An 18,781-nucleotide genomic window follows, 5' to 3' on the forward strand; every position below is an offset into this window, starting at 1 on the left:
AATTAAATCAAAAGAGGCTGCATCGTACGCAAACTCGTTGACCGCTAGATGGATATCATGTTTAGTGTGAGCAAGTAAGGCGCAGAGAAGCTGTGTTATGACCATTTCCTTTGTTTTGGTACAGGACAGTAGACACCGAAGCATGAACACATGGTAATAACTCACCAGCAAAATAATAAGGCTTGTCTCCGAGTCCGAAAATCAATGAGGATTGCAGCTGTGACCTACATATTTTGCCACAGACAGGGCAAGCATAACCATTGTCCGCGGTGATCGATTAAGATTTTCTGTTAGCGTCTGCGTCTGTCATCGGCAGCAGATTTTAGTTTGGTCTCAAATGTGTATCCGCGTCCTTTGTATAGATGGAATTCTTTAAGTCCGACAGTTACGCAGGACAGAGCAGTATCCTGTATGGGAGACGAATCTCAGACGAACGTATGCCAGAGGCAGTCTTTTTTGGTGAGCTTAAAAGTGGTCGACGTAACACCGTAACGCTTAAAAGACCAGTTTAGGCGCCAACTTGCCTTAGCTGACATAGAAGATAGCACAGAACGAGACAGCTGGAGGTCACCAGCAAAATAAACAACAATGTAAAAGGTATCTACACCACTCTACGCAATTAAAGAGTAAACAATTTATTAAGCACTTAAAACACAATAACTAATCATACATCGGCACATTTAATTTCATTACTTTTCTTTCATAGTTCTATAATAAATCAATCCACAATAAGATGGTGCGCAAATGTTTAATTAGGTCTATTGATCCTTTAAAACTCGTTCTTGTTTGCAAAGAAATATTTTAGTATACTGCGATAAGCCTAGTGACGTAAGCAGCGTTTTTCCCGTTTACGTCATTGAAAATTTTCATTCATAAAACATTCTAGCCAAAATTAATTTTTCGATAATGAGGCATTTTCAAACCGATATAACGGTCGACCTCGAGTTTTCCCGATGTGCCCAATGAGTTGAGAATTTTTTTCTCACTAATATGCACATACCTTGAAATTTTAAAGAAAATCGTTAGAGCCGTTTTTGAAATAAAATTTATATATATATAAATATATATACATACAAACATACATACAAGAATTGCTCGCTTAAGAGTATAGGATATTGACTCTATATTGACTCTATATTGTCTCTATATTGACTCTATATTGTCTCTATATTGACTCTATATTGACTCTATATTGACTCTGTATAGACCACTTTGGAAATCACTGATCTATAAAAAGTAGCTATCACCAATATTTGGTTCACTACCTAGTCACGAGTCATTATCACCTAGCTCCCAAGTGTTAGCCTACTATTTGCGTTATCACATGGTGTTTTTTTTTTATGAGATAACACACTTTCATGGACAACAGGTTTTCAAAATTTTAGAAAGTAAAAAAAAAAAATACTCGTATAAAATGTCAACTCAGTAAAGGCTAGAGCATTTATGATTTTTTTTTCGACGGTTTCTATACTAGAAGTCCTTTAAGTCTGACATTTGAAACATAGCAAAGATTGCTGGTAGTTTAGAAACAGGTGTGGACATAACAAACTTCTGAGTGCGGATTGTTTAAAAAAAAAAACTGTCAATCAAAGGTCTCAGTAATGTTCATTTAACTACTAGCTAAGATTGTTAGATACTTATTGTGACTTTTTTTTTAGAAAGAAATGAATAGCATTCATTCTATAGTATTTATTCTTAAACATATATTTATAGGATATATTTTTATAATGTTGTGGGTTTTGTTTTTGTTATTGTTCTTTTGTTGCATTATTTGCGTGACTGGGTCTATATCACCACATCTGTCAAGTACAATTTTTTTTCTCTTTTTCAATAACAAACAAAATAATTAATCATCAATATGATGATAATAAACTAATTGGTTATATTTTTTTTTATTGATTCTTGTTTTGTCCGGTACAAGAAATAATTGTGCAGAATTTCAACTTGATCCGACATTGGTGTGCGTGAAACAACATGTCTGACGGACAGACAGAATGACAGTGTGACTTGATATAAGCTTTGAAATTATAACGATCAGAGTTTTCTCAGTGTGGCCGATTAGCTTGTGATTTTTTTCGCAAAGATATATATATATATATAATATAAGTAAGTTTAAAATATCGGACTATTTTTATAACTCGCAGTCTTGACATTTCCTCATTACTCACTTGACGAGTTCTAAATCAGACTAAACAGAGCCCATATTTAGATCTAGACATAAATGTATTCATAATTTGACCAAAATTTACATCTATAAATTATTAACTCTTTTTCTCCTGACGATACCATCGTTGATTTGAAATCTTTAAATTAAATTAATGTTGGATTTTATAAACATTTCTTTGTCTATACCAAATAAAACATTTTCTGATAACAAAGAAAAAAATTATTGAAGCTTAACCCTACTGAAATACTACTGAGCAAAATTAAGAATGCCATCGAAACGTAGAAAATAATTACGGAGAGAAAGAGTTAAGGCAATCATCATCATCATCATCAAACTCCATTAGAGTGAGGGCTTGAGAGGCTCAAATGCTCTCTTGAAAAAGCCCTGGACAGAAACACTGCTGTCTTGCGTAGCGCATAAATGTCGCCATAAAGGCAATAGCTTAGCTTCTGACAGCTCAAGGGTGCACTGTCCATGGGTGCCTTTGATATAACAGACTCCTCTTTGTAATCTTGTTGTTTTGTAGAAATAGGTGAGTCAAAATTCTATGGTCTGCTTAATCTCAGCTTTGTTCCATTGTTAATTATTCATTGTTGTTTTTTTTTTGTTTATGTTTCTTTTTAGCAATGGCTGAAAGAAAGGAAGACTTTGATATAGCACTATATAACATCATATTACTGGGGAAAACTGGAAATGGCAAAAGTGCTACAGGAAATACAATTTTAGGAAACGATTTATTTCACTCAAAGGCAAGTACAGCCTCCTGCACTAAATGCTGCACCCTGGAGTGCGCCCAATTCCTCCATCAAGATGGTGCTGTTTTAGTACGTGTTGTAGACACTCCAGGGCTGATAGACACAGTGGACTCTCAGGCCGACATTTTATGTAGAATCTGCGAAGCCATGAGTTTGTGTCCTGAGGGTTTCAACGCTCTCGTCATTGTATTGAGATTTGCAAGCAGGTGGACAAAGGACGAGCTAGAAGCTTTAAGAATCCTCAAACGTACTTTTGGGCCTGAGCTTATGAAATACTGCATAATTATTATGACACATGGGATGAATTTTGACACAGAGTACGAAAATAAGCCAGACAATTTAACATTTATGGAATGGTGTAAAGAACAAACGAATCCACCCGAACTCTTTCAACTATTTCAAGAATGTGATTACAGAATAGTCCTATTCTATAACAAAGGGAAGTATGAAAAGGAGAAAAAAGAATCTGTCGCTAAATTTTGGGAGCTCATTGAGAAAAGACAAGGCCGCTACACCAATCTTCATTTTTCCAAATGTGTAGAAGAAAGAGAGAAACTGATACTGGAACTGAAGCTTCCACAGCTGAAACCGAAAATTCAAGAAAAAATAAGTTTATTGAAAGGAGAGTTACTAAAAGCCATGGAAAGTGATCAAGTCAGAAACGTTCTGCCATTTAAAAAACGAGCTAAACAACTGATTGAGGAACTCAAGAAAGAGAACAGGGGAAACAGTTTAGATGACTTTACAGACACCTTAGAAAACGTGATTTTGGAAGTTGATGAAATTCAAAATATTGATGCGGCCGAGCGAAACAGATATTTTAAATTAGTGGATAAATATTTAAGGAAGAAAAGTTATTTGGAAGGATTTGAATTTCCCAAGACCGTTTGGAGATGCATAGTTGAGTTTTTTCATATGGTTACGAATCCCTCATATTATATTGATAAACAAGTAGTTTATATTGCAATAAAAACACACGTAGCTGCCCTTGAAAAACAAATAAAAGACATAAAAGACAAACTTAAAAAATCTTTATCCCAACGAAGGCTTCCATATAAGGAAGTTACAGAAGTAGGCCTAAGTCATCAATTAGAGGACAAGGGGATGTTCGAGAATGTATCCTTCTAACCCAGTGGTTCTCAAACTGGGGTCCGCGACACGAACAAAAGAGGTCCACAAGAAGATGAATATTGTATACAATTAAAATAACATTTTCGCTAAACGCCCCTTTATCCGATCGGATAATTTGAATAATAATCAGCTCGCCCTCTCACTACTGTTTAATATGTCTATTACGTACTATTCTATGTCGACCTAAACTAAAGATTTGAAAACATTCTTCACTTCGGTTATTGAACACTTTCTCGTGGACATACTAAGATCCCTATCACTGATGAGTCCATGCTAATGCAGGAGAAGCCTATTGAAATATCCACAAAAGAGGAACTGAGACCAATGTCTGATCAAAGATACCCACAAGGACTGGCTACATAAACAGATTCCAATTTTTATCCTGCATTACGGGTCATTGTACAGAAGTCTCTCCCGTCTTCTTGTTTGGTACAACGTGGATTCATTGTCATAATGAACCTCATCACAAATAAATAAAAAAAAACGGACTAGAAATGTGTGCTCGTTGAGCCGAGAGTAAATACACTCACCATTCTCATCAGACTCATTCTCATCTTTAATTTTAATCTAGTTCTAGACTTAGATCTTGAATCTAGATTTAGATCTAAAACTAGGTCTAGATCTAGCTAGATCTATGTCTAGTTTGTATGACAAATGACAATGGAGATATTAATTTTTATTTGCGAGGGGCAAGTCTTAAGTAAGTCAAGAATTTTTTTTTTCGTGTTGTCAATTTATCTAATTTTGTTGGAAGAATATATCTTTTTTAGTTTCTTTTTCTTACATGTAACATGTTATTAATTTTGAATGTATGGAATAATAATTATTATTTTGAAAAATATTAGTGTACGCTAAATGATTATATGGAGAAGCTGTGGCTAAGTGGGGTAAAGCACTTGGAACCGGAAGTCCAGTGTTCGAATCCTAGTGAAGACTCTAGGACCCTGGTGGACCACTCAGGGGCCGATTTTGAGTTTGTGTTTCCACACAAACTGTCTTTGTAACCTTGTTACATTTGAAATGTATATACTATGCATTTATGTAGCTTTTTCACTTAGGAATCCGTGTGTAAGTTTTGATTATATAAAGAGATCCCCGGGTTAAAACAGTTTGAGAACCTCTGTCTTAAATAATAAGAAAATGGGTAAGGTTTGAACCGGCTCTGTTGCTTCTAGGCAGACGATTGGACTTGTTACAATCATCTGGCCACTAAAATTGTATTTTTTCAACAAGAAAAGTTTGGTTCTTTTCCTTTCTTTAATCAATAAAAGATGGTAGTGAAACTTTTAAACTACACATGCTTTTGTTATTAAATATAGTGTAAAGAAATATCATAAGTTAAGGCTACTCTTAATGACGAGCTCGCATACCAACTATAATAATATAAAAAAAGAGTCCTATCAATCATTTTGAGACAGTTTGGAAATCAAGGTGCATAACACACGAGGAAAAAAAATTTATATAGTTACAATGAGTGTCAAATTAACAACAATATAACATGCAGAACAATATTTATAAGTTGAAGTGCATCAATTACAATTTATAATTGCTCTACTTATAAAATTTCTGCGACGAGAGGTCCTGGTTTTCTTTTACACGAGCCCCCAACTGTAAGGAACTCCAGGATTATTAACAGTCCCCAAAGGTAAAGGACTGGGGTCGAGTTCTTTACTGCAGACATATAGCTCGATAGTCTAGGGTATGATTCTCACATGCAGACCTTTACATGTATAAATATTATACAATACACTCAACGAAGGAGTATAAAATTAGTATTTATTTACAGCCAACAGCAAGTACACATATAATTTTGAATGCATCATAATCAATAACTGAAATACTAAATGTGCCCGAATTAATACTACAGGGCGCTTAGACTAGGTTCAATTAACATAGGCCATCAATGCCACCATAATATTACCCCCAACTAGTTCGTTCACACACATAGCAAGAACAATAATATAAGTTATAACATCGCCTTACGCTAGGCATAAACAAACTGATAATAATCACAAGCACCCTACTCAGACCAGGTCAGCTCTCCAACTGCTAGACTGACCGCTAGAAAACCTTATTGTCCCCCCTTGAAAAATCCCGTGATAAAAACAATTCACACACCAACTAATAAAATAAACAAACACAATCTCACATCTTACACCCTACCAGTATCTTTTAGACCCAGTGGTTCTCAAAGAGGTCTATGTAAACCTCCCAGGAGTCTAATGACGATTTCCAAAAAGGTCTACAAGAGTGACAAAAAAATGAATTGGGGGGGGGGGTCTATGACGTGGAATTAACACATATATAACATTAACTCTTTCTCTCCTAACAGACGATACCAACGTTGATTCCACCTGAATGTGGTAAACAATTACGGAGAGAAAGAGTTAACCTTGTTAGTGAATGTTTCTACATTTGTAAATGTTAGCATCTAATTTAAATATCTCAATTATGTTTACATGAAACTAATATTAAATGCTGACAGTTCAGCAAAGCGACCATTATTTTTTATTTTGGTTTTCATTCTTTCCTTCACTGCCTGTGTTGCCTTTTATGTAACAAAGTTTTAAGTAAATGGCGCCATGAAACCATCTAAACTGGAGGATCATTGGAGACGATAAAATAGATTTTTGAATTGAAATACTTTCGAAAACTCAAATATAAGGTTCAGAATAGACCCAAAAGAAAAAGTTTGCGAGCTTCTTTCAATATTACAACATGGCTGCCTGGTCATGTGGTTTGCGCGCTGGACTGTCGTTCGGACTTATCGATGGTCCCGGGTTCAAACCCTGCCCGTCGTCCTGCGGGAGGTTTGGACTAGGAAGTAAACTATCTTTAACTCTGAAGGAACATCCGAAACATTAAAAAAAAAAAATTAAAACAAACAAGCTAACAACATTTCTACTTGCAGCACGATCCAGGAGACTCTACACTATTGGTAAAAAAAATGAATTTTTCCAGCCATTGAAGAAGTTTTGAAAACTGTTTTAAATAAACCATGGAACTAACTGCATCTGATACCATAAAACGAATTCCTGTAAGCAACAATACATTTTTGAGTATATTGTTAAATAAGTTGTGACTTTGAAAGCTGATTACGATATTACACGCTGGAAGCAACAGATTTCATTTTTCCATCTTCATATGTAGTGGAAAAACGTTTCAGCAAGGTTTCTAATTTTGTTTTGTTTTTTAAACTGGACATCACTATCCAAAAAGTTTTAATATGAAACCGTTTGATTGTCAAAAGAGCTGAGCCGAAGGCTCTTCGAGCTCTAGGCATGTAAGCAAGCTTGAACAACCGTTCTGTCTGGAAGAGATCCAAGTCAATGTCTATGTAAAGCATTTCTATTTCCGACATTCCTGGCACTCAAGGACTAGAATGCATGGCCGAAGGCCGAGTACACCGGGAACCTCCGCCATTTTCCTATGTAGTACCAAGCTAACCGTGCAGGACTCGGGTAACTCTCTTTCAACTTCACACCGTGCAATGGGAAAGCTCTCGCATTTTCTTGGACAGGAGTTTTGTTTTACTATTCATTTAGCCTAACCACTTCCTCAAGTAATTGTTTCCACATGAGTGCCACGTTGAGACAGAATAGCGTACTCGAGTAATATGAAACCCTAACTAAATTCAAGCACAATATAAAAACGAATGTAATCATCTTCTTATCTTATCTTATATAATACAGACGTTACTTCAAAAAAGAAGATGGTTACGTCCTACGCGTCATGCATTTAGTCATGCATATTAACCAATGACTTAAATTCTGCCAAGTCACTGGTTTTCCTGGCTAGCTCAGGCAACCCATTCCATGCTCTAATAGCACTAGGGAAGAAGGAGTATTTGTACAAGTTTGCCCTAGCATATGGGACGAGGAATGTGCCTTTATCTTTGTGTCTTTCAGAGTATTTTATTAAATTTTGTTTTTGTATTTGAAGATTATGGTTCAGTGTTTTATGTATGATTGCTACTTTACTTTTGAGCCTTCTGTCCTGAAGGCTTTCTAAATTTAGTGATTTTACTAAAGGTGTTACTCTAGTCAAATGTGAATATTCGTTTGTTATGAATCTCACCGCTCTATTTTGTGTCTGTTTCAGTTTTTTTTTTTTATGTTTTCTTGAGTTGAGGATGCATATTCTATTATTGGCCTAACCAAGGTTAAATAACATTTTAGTTTTATGTTCTTCATAAATCCTCAAAGCAGCCCACAAATAGGCGTTTAATTTTGTAAGGTATAATACATATAATTTTGTCACATATATCTCTCTAATATTTGGCCAATTGTATTACACTCCCCTTTAGTTCAAAGTTCATTTATCAATAATTTCGACTTAGAAATCAATGAAAAAAAAAAACCCACATTTAAAGTTGATGAATTCTCAAAAAATTGCATAAATAGCTAAGCAGGGGGTCTACCGAAAACCTGAAAACGTGGTGGGAAGCGTGGTTGAGAGGCCAAGTGCGCTTGAACTTGGCTTGGCTACCTAGAAGGGGGCTCGAGGCTCGACACCCGACTCGGGCAGAGTTGTGTTTACTGAGCGCCTAAAGGCTGCACGGAAAACCAACTTTTAGATACCCCCTCCCCCCCCCCCACCGGTCCACAAATGAGATTGGACCAAAAGCGCTCTGAGCATGCTATAAGCATGAAAGTAGCACTATATAAAAGCTATAATAATAAAAAAATAATAATAAAAACGTAGCAAGAGGTCTACGAGGCAAAAAAGTTTGGGAACCACTGTTATATATATATATAGCCATTACATTGTATTTCGTACAAAAGTCAGCATTGTAGGTCTATAGTTACTGTCATATACCTTAATTATTAGTCAAGATATTCACACAAGTTACAGATTTGCGTTCTCTGAGTTTTACAAGTAGCCTACACTTCTCTTTGCAATACTTTTTTTTTTTAATGTAAAAATACTACTAACTTAAATTTACAAAACTACTGCAAGCTAAAGATCAGTTAACGTCTGGTTGAAGATTTTCACCTAGAATTGAATCCCGCCCTTCTGGGAGATCGACCTTTCTAGCCAGGTTGTTATTTTGAATAACGTAATTAAATTACCAAACGGCGTAAATTACCAAACGGCGTAAATTACCAAACGGTGTAAATTTAACACCATCGCATTGTGAATTCCTTTAGGCGGTTGTCATTGTACACTTTACAGTGATTTTTCAACTATGACGTCATCATTAATGTGTCTAGAATGTGTTTAGCGTTTTGAAAGCCTCTAACCAGCACTCTTAACTCCTGACCATTCACTTGCTGCTCGGGTGGCGGGCCCGGCGAAATTGTTAGCACTGACAGGAGGAGAGGCGTAGGTGACTAACAAGCATAGTAAAAAAAAAAAAAAAAAAAAAAAAGCTCCGTTGGAAGGAGGAATATTTTGAATCCAAGCCTCTGTTGCCTTGCTGTTGAGCCCAAACACGGAAAAGATGTTTTTTAATCTTCTCTGGTGAAAAATCAGGAGGCCCTGCCCTTTGGGCACATTGCAGCTCACCGTTCCACATTCTGTCAGTGCCTGCTGCACTTCTAATCCCAAACTGTCATTTGCTGTTCTTTTGAGCCCAACAGCTTTGTAGAGCGAGGGGAGCTGTCTGTGTGGCAGGCGTTCTGACCATGGCTAATCATCTGTAAAAGATGAATAATTGTCCTTATACAACTCAAGTCTTCCAACAATAACAACCTATATTTGTTTTACAAAGCTTATAGCAACTCACTCTGTCTTACAGTAAAAAGTTTGTACACGTTATTTCTCCCACACCCAATCTCGGATATGGGTGAAATTTTGCACACTTATTTATTTTGCCCGACAAGACAAAAATCAATAAAAATTAATTAACTATTGGTAATTAATTATTTTGTTTGGTCTCTTGAACAAGGGAAAGAAATCGTTCTTGACAGATGTGGTGCTATAAGCTGAATTAGTCCCCTTGAGGACTCGAGCCCTAAGTAAAAAAAAATATTTAATGCATTAAAAAAAAAAAAAGATCATGTAAACATTCACAAAGATACCTCCCTTCAACTGGCCCAGTCAAGCGATAGGAGCATGGCGCATTGAGATTTTGTAAAAGCTAAACAAAACAAATTGGTAAAAATATTTCTATCGCACAGATTAATATCTCTAGGTCAGGGGTGGCCAAACTTTTGGTTTACCTTAGCTTTTTTTTTACCTATCTGTTGGACCTTTGGGGCACCACGCAAGACTCGTTGACCGTCCTTCTCCATTCCTCTCTGTCCTTTGTCTTAGTCAGAACCTCATTCAAAGGCATGCCCGTCCAGTCTTTTAAGTTGTCCTCCCATCGCTTTCTCTGTCTGCCTCTTCTTCTTTTTCCTGGAACTGTTCCCTGAAGGAAGGTCTTACGAGCCCCGAAGATCTTGTGATATGGCCATAGATTTTAAGCTTGCGTTTTTTTTTTTTACGATAGTTAGCAGGGCATCATGGCGTCCAATCGCTGCAGTAACCTTGTCTCTAATCTCTTGGTTTGTGATGCGGTCTTTGAATGTTATACCCAAGATCCTTCTGTAGTATCTCAATTCCAGTGCTCTAGCTCTGCAGTCATCGTCCAAGACTCACAAGCATATAAAAATGTGGCAATGACCAGGGAGCGCATCAGTCTGATTTTGGTGCCGAGGGATAAGCCTTTCTCTGTCCATATTATTTTTTAAGTTTTCAAATGCGCCAATATTTTTCACTTCTGAATCAGATGCGCCACTTAAATTTTTTTTACGTATCAGACCTTTAGAGTAATGTCATTTGTACATATTTGGTTAGTTAGTTTATGAGCCGTAGAGTAGTGGATTTAAAAAAAAACAACTTATAAACCAGTGAAAACCAGTGACTTAGCATTGGTTAAAATGCATGAATAAATTAAAATGTTTTTTTTCTTTTCTGGATTTCAAAATTTGAAGACGTATCAATGACTTGAAAGTAATGTCTTTAACGATTTCATTTTTAATAAATAAGCCCGATGTGAAAGTGTCTTCTGTTCCTTTGTCGAGCGTATTATGCTTTTGGGAAATACAAAGTTGAATCTGCCACCACTTGAACTCTGCACATCCAAGAGCTATATTTTTTGAACGAAAAAAATGATTTCCATTATACCAGAAATTTGAAGCAAGAAGCATTTCCACATAGATCAAGTGAATGTTATATCTTATCTTATCTTATATAATACAGACGTTACTTCAAAAAAGAAGATGATTACGTCCTACGCGTCATGCATTTAGTCATGCATATTAACCAATGACTTAAATTCTGCTAAGTCACTGGTTTTCCTGGCTAGCTCAGGCAACCCATTCCATGCTCTAATAGCACTAGGGAAGAAGGAGTATTTGTACAAATTTGTCCTAGCATATGGGACGTAATAAATAGCTTTACTGTTTGCTTCTTAAAATGTCCTGTACTCCTCCAAGGCTCCAGACATTGAAGATGCATTTTTTTTATATCCCTGAGCTCGACATATCAAAAATTCAAGCTCACTCCTTTCTAGACATTTTAAGATATTAAGTACATCTTATACGCTTTTATTCTCCTATTAAAATCTTATATGAATCAGGTTAGTGTGTGCTTTGTCAGGCGTGCTGTCAAACAAAATACAAAGGTGCTTATAGTAATTCTGACTTTTACAAGTATATGTTTTGGGTAGTGTTCTAAAACATTTATAAACTTTTCAACATTATAGATACACTTTCAGTTATGGGTTTTATACTAACATTTCCTTTATCTTATGAGAAGATTGCGTGTGGCCCGTGGGTAGCATATTTAACTCATAGATCTACATCTAGATCTTGTTAGTTTTGAGCTGTGAACGCAAATAAAAGCCAGGAATCATCGTGTAGGGGAAATAACTCGCCTAATCTTGACAGAAATGAAAGGTAAATCTAATTTTTTCCCTTTAAAGTAACAATATTGGTCTTCACAGAGACAATCCAAATAAAATCCTACGTTTTAAATCATATTTAGCCCTATGATAATTTAGATTTCTAAATTTAAATATTTTTTTCCTGACAATAGTCTATCTCAATACTCTATTTCTTACTATTCATGGAATACGATCATGAACAATATATGCCGGTGTCAAATTTACCCCTTCACCGTACAGCCCTTCAACTTTCAAAGTAAATACCCAACCATTGCAAATGAACACCCTAACATCGACCTACTTCCTTTGTAAACACTCCAGAGAGGAAGGCGAACCGAGAGACCTGTGGATTAACATTTACAAGGACTGCACTCAAATTTTGAGATATTCGCTGCTATTAATGTCTCACAAACAATTTTTAACATGAAGACTGCGGCGGTGGCCGTATCATTTTTGGCTTTTTTGCAAGGTGGGTTAAATAAATCACTAGAGAGTAGTAGATCTAGAGTCTATCTAGAGTCTAGAGTACTCAAGATGTAGAGAGTTTAGAGAGTATGTCTAGAATCTAGACTAGATAGATCTAGACCTAGATCTAGATCTAGTAGATCTAGATAAAAAAAAGTAGATTTAGTTATAGACTCTATCATTTATTCATTATGATTTAGATTTAGAATCTAGATCTAGATTAATCTGACTAGCCACTAGAGTCTAGATTCTAGAAGTAGAATTATTATTATAGTAGAATAGATCTCATCTAGATCTATCTATTAAATCTATGTATTAAATTTAAATAATAATAATAATAATAATAATCTTTATTATCCGTAAGGAAATTTGTCTTACAATAGATCAACTTCAAGATCTAAAAGTAAAAGATCTAGATCTAGGTTCTTCATCTGACTATTGATCTAGACTCTAGTGTGTCTAGACTCTAGATCTTAAGTCTTACTCAACTTACTCTTAACTTAAGACTTAAGTTAAGAGTAAGAGTCTATAGTTATACTATCTAGATCTAGACCTGTCACCTAGAGTCTTTATTAGAATTTATTAGATAAGTCTTTAGACAGAGTATAAGTATAGACTATAGTTACAAGTATCATATTTCATATAGACCTAGTATAGTAATAGATTAGACATTAGATCTAACTAAAAGTAGATTCTATAGTTACACTATTATTCTATATTGTCTATATTAAGTTAACTAGAAAATAAATGCTTAACTTTGTTAGTCTAACGCTTGACTAAGTTAAATCTAGAAGTAGAATTGTAGATTACACTGATTAACCAGATTCTAGATCTAGAGTTAAGATATCTATGTTACGTATCATGTAGATAGATCTACTTGTGACAATCTTGATCTAAAGTCTAAATCTAGAATATATCTAGACATAGATCTATATAGTATATAATGACTAGTCCTAGTCTTGGTCTAGGACTAGGTTATCTTTCTAGATCTAATAATCTGATTCAGTCTAATTCAGTGAATAAGTGAATATCTCTGTAAGACAGAATACTGAGTCATTCGAATGACTCAATCATCAACAAACCAAGTCAAATGCACTGATATTTATTTAGACTAGATTGTCAAGAGCGTTGGTGTGTAAGATGTGAGATTGTGTGTGTGCTTGTTTATTTTAGTAGTTGAGTGGGTGAACTGTTTTGGCACGGGGTTTACAAGGGGGGGACAATAAGGTTTCCTGTGGTCAGTCTAGGCAGTTGGAGAGCTGACCTGGTCTGAATAGGGTGCTTGTGATTGTTTATCAGTTATTATGCCTAGTGTAAGGAGATATATTATTATTATTCTTGCTATTTGTGTGTACTGAATATTTGGGGTAGTTACAAGGCCATGTTGTTTCATGATACTCTTATGTAAGCTATTACTGCATCTATTCTAGACGCCCGGGAGTATTTAATTTGGGCAAAGTGCTGATGATGTATTCCATATTATATGTGTACCCTTTTTTTTTTTCTTTGTTGAGTGTACTTTCATAACATTTGAATTCTTGTAAGGATCTACAGGTGGGGCATTATTTTACGCCCTTCATAGAATCATACCCTTAGTACATCGAGCCATTTATCTATAGTAAAGAACTAACCCAAAGTTCTTTACATAGATCTAGATCTAACTGATCTGATTCACTTAGATTGTGTTAGTGTAAATAAATCTAGATCGATATACATCTATCATGTTCTTAATATATTCATGCCATATAATATATGTTTTAGTGATCACTAAATGTGGAGAGCTCACTTTAAACTTAGATTTAGGTAAAAAAAAAAATGGTCAGGCCAGGAGTATTTCTTTAAAGTACCATCCATCCATCCATCCCAGTGGCATACAGCCCATAGAGAACCCTAAGACTGCTCTAGAACATCTTTCCATTCTGATCTATCTTGGGCTTTACATCTCCATGTCTGAATTCTTGGCTGTTGTAGGTGTTTTAAGTGCCAGGTATTCTTGAAATGCAGTAAGTGTATTAGCAACTGCCAGTTGGATTACTTCCAGCCTTGTTAACAATGCTTCATTTGAAAGGACATCTGGTTGACTTGGTTAACTTTGTCTTCATCTTGTCTCTTTAAGTTTTTACATCAATGTGTCTTCATCTTGTCTCTTTAAGTTTTTACATCAATGTGTCTTCATCTTGTCTCTTTAAGTTTTTACATCAATGTGTCTTCATCTTGTCTCTTTAAGTTTTTACATCAATGTGTCTTCATCTTGTCTCTTTAAGTTTTTACATCAATGTGTCTTCATGTTGTCTCTTTTTGACTTGTTACCAATGTGTCTTCATGTTGTCTCTTTTTGACTTGTTACCAATGTGTCTTCATGTTGTCTCTTTTTGACTTGTTACCAATGTGTCTTCATGTTGTCTCTTTAAGTTTTTACATCAATGTGTCTTCATGTTGTTTCTTTAAGAATTAACATCAATGTGTCTTCATGTTGTCTCTTTTTGACTTGTTACCAATGTGTCTTCATGTTGTCTCTTTTTGACTTGTTACCAATGTGTCTTCATCTTGTCTCTTATTTGACTTGTTACCAATGTGTCTTCATATTGTCTCTTTAAGTTTTTACATCAATGTGTCTTCATGTTGTTTCTTTAAGAATTAACATCAATGTGTCTTCATGTTGTCTCTAAGTTTTTACATCAATGTGTCTTCATGTTGTTTCTTTAGGAATTAACATCACTGTGTCTTCATGTTGTTTCTTTAGGAATTAACATCACTGTGTTGATGTTGTCTCTTTAAGAATTAACATCACTGTGTTGATGTTGTCTCTTTAAGAATCAACATCAATGTGTCTTCATGTTGTCTCTTTAAGTCTTCACATCAATGTGTCTTCATGTTTTTACATCAATGTGTCTTCATGTGGCACATATGATCTTCCAGGCTTGATATCAATGTGTCTTCATGTTGCATCTTTCAGACTTGATATCATTGTGTCTTCATGTGGCACATATGATCTTCCAGGCTTGATATCAATGTGTCTTTATGTTGCATCTTTCAGACTTGATATCAGTGTGTCTTCATGTGGCACATATGATCTTCCAGGCTTGATATCAATGTGTCTTCGTGTTGCATCTTTCAGACTTGATATCAAAGTATCTTCATGTTGCATTTTTCAGGCTTGATATCAATGTATCTCCATGTTGCATCTTTCAGACTTGATATCAATGTATCATGTTACATCTTTCAGACTTGATATCAGTGAGTCTGCATGTTGCACCTATGATCTTCCAGGCTTTATATCAATGTGTCTTCATGTTGTCTGTAACGTGTCTGGCTTTGAAAGATGTGCTCCAAGTCTGATTACAAAACTACTCATCTTCTCTTATTCCATCTGAACTTCAATGGAGGAACAAATGTCTCGATTTTCTCCTTTCGTTTGTTGGCTTTGAGCAAATAACAACACCAGCTTATCAGTGTTCTATTTGCACGGCCCTGCACGAAATGATCTAATTAACTGTCATAGCTTTCAGCTTAAGGGATAACAAATGATAGCAGAGCTGTTTGATCCCGGCAGACTGGTTGAACTATCAACCAAGATAGGGTCGTTCTTTTGTATCGCGTCGAAGCTTAGGCGGAGTCAGGAAGCAACGCTAGAACTCTAGGCTTGGTCTACGTTCAGATTACAGTACCCTTTTGTCTTTACTTTTGAGTTGTCAAGTCATTAGAAGCGGTTTACAAGGGAGGCGGCTAGTGATTGTTTTAAAACGAATATTTGTAAAAATGTTTGACATGTTTCGGATGTTCCTTCAGAGTTGAAGATAGTTTACTTCCTAGTCCAAACCTCCCACTGGACGACGGGCAGGGTTTGAACCCTCGACCGTCGATAAATCCGAACGACAGTCCAGCGCGCAAACCGCACGACCAGGCATCCATTTCCGGCCTGTCTGTCGTTTAGAACTTTTACTTTAAAAAAAAATGCTTTCTTGCTATTTTGCTTTTATTTTCTATACCTCGTTAACTCTTTCACTCCTGAGCGATACTTTCTGGAGGATGATTTTAACTCATGCACTTCTGTGCGATACTTTCTGGAGGATGATTTTAACTCATGCACTCCTGTGCGATACTTTCTGGAGGATGATTTTAACTCATGCACTCCTGTGCGATACTTTCTGGAGGATGATTTTAACTCATGCACTCCTGTGTGATCCTTTCAGAATGAGGATGTTAACTCTTTCGCCGCTTTTTAATACTTTTAGAAGCACATTACCGATTTGTTTCTCGTTCACCTTTTATTACAATTCCTCTTATGAGCTTGCAAACTCTTCGTGGACTCTGGGTGGACTGGTAGTTGGAACAACAGCTGTAACGATTTTCCTAGAAAGTTTAGTTTCTTTATATTTTTGGAAAGAAAGAAAACTCTGGTTTGATTTTTCAAAATGTTATCATCGTAAAATTAACATTGGCTTACTAAACATCTTTTTATTATGAAGACGGTTTCAGAGGGAATAGTGTTTGCACTGGAATGTTTCTCTGCATGCTGTAAAGAGTTAAAGATATACTTAGTCTTAAAACAGGCGAGCCTGAACATTTTGTGCACGGTCTTATGTAGAAATCATTCGCTTGACTGTTACTAGAATACTTTGATTAAGCTGAACTCACGGGGAGACTAAACAAACATCAAAAGATAAATAGAATGAGAAATTCTAGGTCACCATCAACTACATAAAAGAGGGATTGGGTTAAAAACAAATTGGTGGTGCTGGCTGTACTGTCCTTGTTTTAGCGATGTAATGGTTATGTTTTCTATTGTCTTGCATTTTATCTTCTTTAAAACTTCATTGAATTTCTTTAGTGCTCATTCTTTCAGTGATAGCTGTATCTAGTAAGTTGAATTGTCGCTTCCCTTGCAACTGGATACGTTTCCATCGACCTGCCCTCGACTGACCCTTTGCAACGATTGACTCACGGAAACGGCTAGACTCGTTGGCACTGGCGGGAAAAATTCGACACCTCGCAGACGGCAAGCGGCCACATCTGAATCTGAAAGTACGAAAGGCAAGAAGTGTTTTTGTGTTTGATGATTCGAAGGAAGGGGAAAGTGATCAAATGCCAACTGTAACAAGAAAGTATATTTCAGGAGCTTAGGACTATAATTAAAACAGATTTGGCGTCTTCCGGCATTCAAACGTTTTTGACCCCCTTTGTTGTCGTCTGCGATGTCGTTGTTTTATTCATCGCGTTTACCTGCATGTAGCATTTCGATGTTTGTCTTCCATCTAAGATACGGGCAGTCACGCAGTGTTACAAATCTTCGTGAAACAAATATACATCGAGAAAGTTGGCACCAAAGTCCAACAAACCATTAGGCCTAAATATCGACTGAAAATGCATATAGATACAGTCGGCGCCGATTGATCGGACCAAACTGATTGCGTTCAGATCTGACCCGATTAAGCGGATTTGACTGCATATACTGTATATATGCATTGACTGTGTCTGTTCCGGGGTGTGCTGGACAGTTAGAGCACCAAAAGTGATTTCCAACTAGCACTCTTCATATCTCCTTGGCTCCTTACCCATCGTAAATCTCGTCCATTCATTGACTCTCCCTTCCATTCCTTGACTCTCTCGTCCATTCCTTGACTCTCTCGTCCATTCCTTGACTCTCTCGTCCATTCCTTGACTCTCTCCTCCATTCCTTGACTCTCTCGTCCATTTCTTGACTCTCTCGTCCATTCCTTGACTCTCTCCTCCATTCCTTGACTCTCTCGTCCATTCCTTGACTCTCTCCTCCATTCCTTGACTCTCTCGTCCATTCCTTGACTCTCTCCTCCATTCCTTGACTCTCTCTCTCCTCCATTCCTTGACTCTCTCCTCCATTCCTTGACTCTCTCCTCCATTCCTTGACTCTCTCCTCCATTCCTTGACTCTCTCCTCCATTCCTTGACTCTCTCCTCCATTCCTTGACTCTCTCGTCCATTCCTTGACTCTCTCTCCTCCATTCCTTGACTCTCTCCTCCATTCCTTGACTCTCTCCTCCATTCCTTGACTCTCTCCTCCATTCCTTGACTCCCTCCTCCATTCCTTGACTCTCTCCTCCATTCCTTGACTCTCTCCTCCATTCCTTGACTCTCTCCTCCATTCCTTGACTCTCTCGTCCATTCCTTGACTCTCTCGTCCATTCCTTGACTCTCTCTCCTCCATTCCTTGACTCTCTCCTCCATTCCTTGACTCTCTCCTCCATTCCTTGACTCTCTCCTCCATTCCTTGACTCTCTCCTCCATTCCTTGACTCTCTCCTCCATTCCGTGACTCTCTCCTCCATTCCGTGACTCTCTCCTCCATTCCTTGATTCTCTCCTCCATTCCTTGACTCTCTCCTCCATTCCTTGACTCTCTCCTCCATTCCTTGA

At 36.6% G+C, this 18,781-nt stretch overlaps 2 protein-coding genes across 4 annotated transcripts in view; both read left to right on the forward strand.

Annotated features, from left to right (window-relative positions):
* Positions 1–2,761: 2,761 nt before the first annotated feature.
* LOC106052982 (uncharacterized) lies at positions 2,762–6,198 on the forward strand. Its single transcript, XM_056045268.1, has one exon. It carries the CDS (start codon positions 2,794–2,796, stop codon positions 4,048–4,050), a length of 1,257 nt encoding a protein of 418 aa, XP_055901243.1. The 5' UTR covers positions 2,762–2,793; the 3' UTR covers positions 4,051–6,198.
* Positions 6,199–12,201: 6,003 nt separating this feature from the next.
* LOC106073702 (low-density lipoprotein receptor-related protein 4-like) overlaps positions 12,202–18,781 on the forward strand; it is a 90,457-nt gene continuing 83,877 nt past the window's right edge. For all 3 annotated transcript variants that reach the window (XM_056043603.1, XM_056043605.1, XM_056043604.1), the window contains exon 1: positions 12,202–12,395. In XM_056043603.1, the coding sequence (XP_055899578.1) occupies positions 12,350–12,395 (46 nt within the window). In that variant the 5' untranslated portion in view covers positions 12,202–12,349. The remainder of the gene's footprint in view (positions 12,396–18,781) is intronic.

Source organism: Biomphalaria glabrata, chromosome 10 (genome assembly GCF_947242115.1).
Source record: "Biomphalaria glabrata chromosome 10, xgBioGlab47.1, whole genome shotgun sequence".
NCBI classification, from domain to species: Eukaryota; Metazoa; Mollusca; class Gastropoda; family Planorbidae; genus Biomphalaria; species Biomphalaria glabrata.

Excerpts from the sequence above, each read along its gene's own strand:
- LOC106052982 (XM_056045268.1), top strand. The coding sequence starts at position 2,794 with ATGGCTGAAAGAAAGGAAGACTTTGATATAGCACTATATAACATCATA.